At 61.0% G+C, this 6,767-nt stretch overlaps 1 protein-coding gene across 4 annotated transcripts in view; it reads right to left on the bottom strand.

Annotated features, from left to right (window-relative positions):
- The window catches only part of HTT (huntingtin), a gene marked incomplete at its 3' end in the record, with an annotated part of 114,816 nt that continues 108,332 nt past the window's right edge, over positions 284-6,767 (bottom strand). For all 4 annotated transcript variants that reach the window (XM_018049859.1, XM_018049861.1, XM_018049862.1 and 1 more), the window contains 7 exon segments: positions 284-423; positions 697-851; positions 1,674-1,774; positions 3,572-3,698; positions 4,833-5,020; positions 5,402-5,497; positions 6,443-6,620. In XM_018049859.1, the coding sequence (XP_017905348.1) occupies positions 284-423; positions 697-851; positions 1,674-1,774; positions 3,572-3,698; positions 4,833-5,020; positions 5,402-5,497; positions 6,443-6,620 (985 nt within the window).

The raw sequence follows: 6,767 nt of genomic DNA, 5'->3' as shown, positions 1-6,767 counted from the left end.
CCGCACAGCCCTGAGTGTCCCCTCAGTGGGGAGTCCGTCCCCGCACAGCATGTGAAGCTGCAGGGCCAGCAGGGTGATGAGAACTATCACTTTTTCTCCATAACAAACCAGACTGAACGGTAACTGGCTGTGGGCTGAGCTGCAAAAGCTGGAGTGTTAGTGGTCGCTGACAAGGTGCCCACCGAGCCCCCACCCTGGCGCTGGGACAGTCCAGCTGTGCTCACGGGCACAAGGAGCGGCTGACACCCCCACACAACCCACCCTCCCCACGAGCCCCTGGAACCTGTGGTGGCTGGGGCTAGAGACGGGACGGGGTCCCACGCCTGGTACAGGTGGTGAGTGGCAGCGTTTTCTCTCCTGGAAACCATTGCCTGGATCTCCTGCTCGACAATCCCTCTGATGACACTCAGCTTCCTTCCAAACCTAAGTTCAGAGGAAAAGTTACCGCCACCCAGCTCCTCCAGAATCTTCAAAGTGAACCCCCTGACTCCCAGCTTCGCTGCCAGGAAACGGCGCAGCCAAGGCCCTCGGGCCCTGCACAGGCGGCCCCTTAGCTCCGCTGGAGCCGGCCCCCGACACCGGAGGCCAGGTCATCAGCCTCAGCCACCAAACCACCCTGGCAGCAAAGGAGAGGGTGCCCCAGCGCCTCCCTGCTCCCACGCAGCCGTGCCCTGGGCACGTGCTTCCCGGGCCCACCTGGTGTCGAGGGCCTTCAGGGGCTTGTTCCGGGGCTGCTGCTCCAGGCAGCTCACGGCCGGGTTGCCGGCCACGGGCACGGTCATCGCGCTCAGCACCAAGGAGGTGATGGCCTGCACGGCCAGGACGTGGATCTGCGTCCTCTCCACGTCCTCCTGGAAGGAGAGCCCCAGGTCACCAAGGCGCGCACGGCAGCACACCACCTCCCCTGGGGCTGCCCAGCCAGGCGGCCTCACAGGCACGGGCCCCGAGAGGACAGACAGATGTGCCTTTCCAGCGGGGGTCCTGGGGCGCCTGCCTAAATTCACCAGGATCCACACACATCTGTGATTTGAGATAAATCTGATGGGCAAGTGGTTGCTTTTCCAAGCCAGCTTTCCTCCAAGCACAAAGCTCCAAATGTGAATTACTTCTTAAGAAACTGTCCTCAATTTCCTCACCAATTTTAGGGGCCCTGCACAGGACAAGCTGCTGGCCCCTCTCCGGCGGACGCCACTCCCGGTGACGCCTGACGTGCACACGCTCTGAGCCGCCACTCCTGCCGCCCCACACCACACCTTCTACCTGGACCGCAGACCTGACAGCTTTTAATGTCTCAGGCTCTCCTGTGTCAGAGCACGTCTTCTTAAAGTACCACAATATGCACTGACACTCCAGGCCCCATAAAATGTTTGCAAAACAAGTCAAGAGAAATAAACACTAGTTATCACGTGTGGCCTCTAAGACACGTCTTTCCTTTTTGATGAAACGTTGCTACACACCATACCTGGGTGCTGAGAAGCAGGACGTAAGACACATTTAAGGAAGGACACAATCCAGCAGCCTGGAGGCAGCACGCTGTGGTAAACGCCTTTGGGCCACGACCCTAGAGCACCCAGACCTTGGAACACCGGCCAGGGTGTGACTGGCTGCCCGTTCACCACGCGGGTGAGACAGGTGGGAGGGCGTGCTGCCCTGGACCCCGCGCGCGGCCTTACTTCCGGGGGGCTCTCCTCCTGCTCCATCACGAGTGGCTGAGTCACCAGGACGCCGAGGAGGGTGGCCCACGTCTCCTCAAACTGGGTGCGGCTGGTCCACCCTGGAACGCGAGTGTCGCTTTAGACAGAGGGTCCCCACTGCTCTGCCTTCTCTGCGAGACGGGGCGGTGGGCACTGTGGCGCTCGCTGGCCAGGTGCCCACACAGCCACTGCCCAGAGCCTCAGGATGGCGCTGCGGTGCAGCCTCACTGCCGGCCGAGCCCAGCGGTGAGCACACTGACACGGCTGAGTTCAGCCCAGGTGGCCTGGTGCAAAGCGCCCTCTGGACCCTGCTGTGTGGACGTCCGAGCGGTTGACGCTCGGGGTCAGAGCGCCCTCTGCCCTGCTCAGCAGGGGCTGGGACGGCCTTACGTAGAGTCACACCCCCAGCCCGTGTGGGTGTGTCCAGCCTCCACCGTGGAACCATACCCGAACGGATGCACGGGCTGCCGTGTCAACTCTACGTCAGGGCAGCGCCATCGAAGCTCAGAGCAATGGCTGCCCTGGCCCCTCAAGAAGGACGGGAGGTCGAGACAGAGTGTACTCTATGGGGGAAGTCCAGTCTGTGAGGAGGGCGTCTCGGGGGCCATTCTCAGGTACCACCGTCCCAAGGCGCTCTCAAGGTGGTCCTGGGTGAGCAGTTATCCCAAGGGCCGTGACCCTAGGAGGGAGGAGGTCGTGCCACTTGAATCAGCGCTACAAGGGGCAAGAATGGGGTGCCGAGGACAGAAAACCAAAGCCTCAAATGTCAGGAACTCTCTGGTGACCTGCACATGGACAGACAGAGCGGCTGATTCAGGTACGGATCAGACACACATACGAGCTGAGACGGGAGGTCCAGACAGACACGCGCTGACTCCCATGGGAGGAAAGGGGAGCAAAAAGGACAATGGGCAACAGCGAAGCAGGCATCCGGAGAAACCTGCAGGCCGCCTCCAGGCACGCGGGGACTGACTACACAGACGGGGACACAGGGGCGCTGGGGTCGGGCGGGCTGCGGGAGGCGGGGGGCCGCCGGGGAGAGGGCGGAGAAGTTCCGAAAACAGCGGCCTCAGACTGCTGCTCGGGCTTCGCTCACCGCTCGACTCAGGGAGGAGAGGTGGCAGCGAGGTGTCTGCTGGCCCACGCCCCAGGGTCATCGCAGCACAAACCCCGTGGAGGCTGAGGACGGGCGCTGGGCGGAGGGGCCCGACGTGGGGCTGGGGCCAGGGTGGAGTCGCCATGCTGGGCGCAGCCTCTCAGCCTCAGCCACTGACAGCGCTCACGCACCAGGCCTACCCCCAGCCACGACACGTGGACGAAGAGGGTGAGCTTCCGCTACGCTGCAGGCAGCAAGGCGACGTCCTGAGCGAAGCCTGGGGCCCTGCTGCTGACGGGGATGCCGTGCATCAGGGCCCCTTCCGTTTCTAAGGTTTGCAGCAGTTGTGGGAAACAGCCGCCATCCCCATGCCATGGACGGCAGAAGCGCAGTCCTAGGGGTCAAAGTGGCCTGCCCTGCCTCATGGAGCACACCGCTCTGCCTGGCACACAGGGGTCAGGGTGGCAGCGATTACAGGTGGCTCCCGCTGGGAACCCTGCACCCTCCAGCCGAGGGGCGGAGACACAGGCTGAACCCGGCTCAGCACCGCCCATCAAGGGGGCACCGCCTGACCTGATCTGAACACGGGGAAAGAAACGCTCTCTCACACACACATGCACACACACTCGTCACCGTGACAGCTTTGTGTGTGTTACAGAACATATGCACACGATTGTGTCCTGCCTCAACTCCTCCCTGGAATAAAAGAAGGCAGATCCCACCACCGCCCCGGCTCCCGGCAGCCGTGTTAGGGAGATGCGCCCACAGGGCCCCGGCCTACCCAGCGTGTTGATGCGGTAGATGAACTCTTTAAAGACCTCCTTCTCCTGGAGGAACTCCACGGGGATCTCAGGGAACACTGTGCCGAAATCCCCGCCTGGTTTGGGTGACCATCCAAGTTTCCATACCTAAGAGGGTGGGAGAGAAACAGTGAAGGCAGGGTGGCTGGACGGGGAGGGCACCTGGAAATGCGCCTTCTCTCCCAACGGCTCCCTGGCTGCAGACACAGTTGAACGGAGGAGCTCTCTGAGTCCAGCGTCGTCGTCCGGCGCTGCTCCAGCGGCAGGAGCCCAGCTCCCAGCCGGCCCCTCGAGGGTGCGAGCCACCAGCCAGGGCTCGTGCTGGGTCCCCGAGTCCGGCCCCTGGCGCAGCAGCTCCAGCGCCTCTGGCACTCTCAGGGAGCTGCGTGGGGTGCAGCGCTCGCGCAAGGAGCCTCGCCTATGGGGCGCGGTCTGTGCGGGCCAGACAGCAGGGCCTCCGGACTGTGCCTTCCTATATCTGCTCCCCACTCCCTCCCAAAGGTTCAACACCTGCGGAGACAGCCCGAGGGCGGCGCCAGCTCCCCGGCTCTCCTCCCAGTTCCACGGTGACCTCAGGACAGCAGCTGCTGGGCTTTCCCTCAGAAGGAGCCCCCAGTGGGACTTCTTCCCCTCCCACAGCAAAATCCTCTTCAAGCCAAGGCCTCTCGCCTCCTTCGAGCAGCCACTGCAGAATCTCGAGCGCACAGAGGTTGTGCCCCCCCCGCATCTGGCGCGCGCCCTCCCCAGGTAGCAACAAGCACCCGCCTCAGGCCCTGGCCCGCCTCCCCTGGCCGGCTGCAGCCCCACACCCTGCTCGTCCGGGCCCTGCCAGTTATCTGGAGCCAGGTCCTTTAACGATGCCCACTGGATCATGGTTCCAGTTCCGAAGCCAGCTTTGGAAGAGCAGCTGAGCTGCGGCTGTGCCAAACCCCCGGGCCGCCCTGGGGTGACTGCTGACAGGGGTGTAATTTCTGCTCTCCCACTAAACAAACGGGTCTGATGACCTTAGAATCATGCCTGGCACCTGCTACGTAACTCCTCACCCCGTTTCAGAGCACTTCTACTAACGGCCGAGCCACGCCACGCCTGAGGAACCCGGACGGGCGTCTTGACTGCACACAGGCCCCCGTCAGCGGGCATCGGAGCGCTCATGACCTGGCTTCCTGCTCAGGGACCCCCGAGTTGGGGGCCTGCCGAGAGTCTGCCTCGTTTCCGTCCTGCGCCAGAGGAGGGCAGACTCACCAGGGGCGGGACACGTGTGTAGCTGTTGACGAGGGGCAGGCGGGCCAAGCTGATGATGATGTTCCTGAGCACCGGTGTGAGGAACGCGGGCGTGCGGCTGTTCCTCTTGTGGCCCAAGGCCAACACTGACGGCAGGCACTCCACCATCTCGGCCACCATGCCACAGGCTGCAGCGATGTACTGAGGGGCTGAACAGACACCACCGTAAGAGAGGCCCCTTCTGTTGAAACACACCCCGAACCGCCGCCCCGCCCCCGACCTGCCCAGCCTCGCAGGATGGGAGGCACAGGCCCACCACGCGCCAGAGACGTGACCTGTCGTGGGCGCCTCACGTGGACTCATTTACTTCACCCTCCTGTAGCCCCATCAGCTGAGCGGGACACCCCGCGGGGAGTGGGGTCACAGAGAGCCAGGCGGCGGAGCATGCCCACAGCGGGGCGGCTCCAGGACAAGCAGGATACAGCCGAGGTCGGGTCAAGTGTCCACACCGACCGCGCGGGAGGCCTCTTCTGTGACCGAATCTCAAGCCCCCGCAGGCGCGGCCGAAGAGGCGCGAGCCTGAGACTCACTCTGTGTGTCTGAGTCCACGCCGTCCTCTCTGGCAGACCTGGGGGCGCTCGTCCTTCTTTCTGGACTAAGAAGCTGGTCCCCGGGCTGCACCACAACTAAGGTCACAACAGAACAAACAGAAGCGTTCCAGAGCATGTCGACCGCTCCTTTCTGTTCAGATTTTTACATTCGTGCAGCCTTATGAACATTTCCCAAGTGACAGATTAGGTCGAAAGAGGTTGAAATTTCCTAGATTCAACTTGGGACGATTTCAGACCCACTAGACTTGGGTATCAATCTCTGGGTCAATCTAAAATGCACCAGGGTCTGAACTACACTTGATTCCCCAGTCCTCCTGCTCTCTGCCACCTCTGACCCTGAGGGCTTTTGTCAGACAGCTCATGATCCATTACTGCTAACAGCATGCCTGGAGCCCCAAGAAGCTTGGCTTTGATAAATCACTCCCTGGATCCTCGTTTTCATGTTACTACAAATGCACAGATGAAAACAATTTAAACAATCAATCTTCAAAATACCACTCTATATTTAATTTAAAAATACAAAACATCAAGACCCCCTCTCACATGTAAACTATAACACCCAATTTTAAAAACATTTTGGCTAATGACCCTTGTTAAGGACACTGTCCCTTGAAAAGAATAAGACACTTTTATTTCAAAATTAATGCAGTATAGAAACAAGCATTTCGACTATAACAGAAAACAAGGAATTTTTTTGAACGTAATCTTATTAGTCTTATGATGATTTACGACTAAAAGAATGAAACAGTCAACCAGCACCAGCGATCAAAGGGCCATAAATCAGATGCATTTTTTAATGGAAGCTGAAATTCCAAATCTACACAGAAGCAACTTAAATTCTAGTGCCGACTCCAGGAGACTGGAGATGAAGGCAAGGCCCGTAAATCCTCCACCTCCTCACTCCCGAGTCCCAACTCAGCACCTGGAGAGCAAGTGGCAAGCGACCACTTGCGACTAGCCCTGCGGCGCTGACCACCGCTTCAAGGGCCAGATGACAGCACGCCCCCGCCTCGGACTCACTGGCCTCCAGGATGAACCGCACACAGTGGATGAGGGAGCAGGCGTGGGTCACCATGTTGGGCGCGGCCAGCAGGCTCCAGAGGCCGGGCAGCTGCAGGGCCAGGCAGCAGCAGTCCAGGCCCGCCTGCAGGTCCAGGCTCAGTGGGACCCGCGCATGGGTCAGGTGCCACGACAGTGCCTGTGGGGCGGGTTGTGTGAAGGAAGGCCCTGGGCCCCATCCCGGCCCAGGGCCCGCCGTTGGGCACGTCCAGAGTGTCCTCCGGAGCCATGGCCTTGGGCCATCACCCCGAGCTCCTCTAGCCCAACCCAGACCCGCCTGCTCACT

The sequence above is a fragment of the Capra hircus genome, chromosome 6 (assembly GCF_001704415.2).
Source record: "Capra hircus breed San Clemente chromosome 6, ASM170441v1, whole genome shotgun sequence".
Classification (NCBI taxonomy): domain Eukaryota; kingdom Metazoa; phylum Chordata; class Mammalia; order Artiodactyla; family Bovidae; genus Capra; species Capra hircus.
This window is presented reverse-complemented; position numbering and strand designations above follow the sequence as displayed.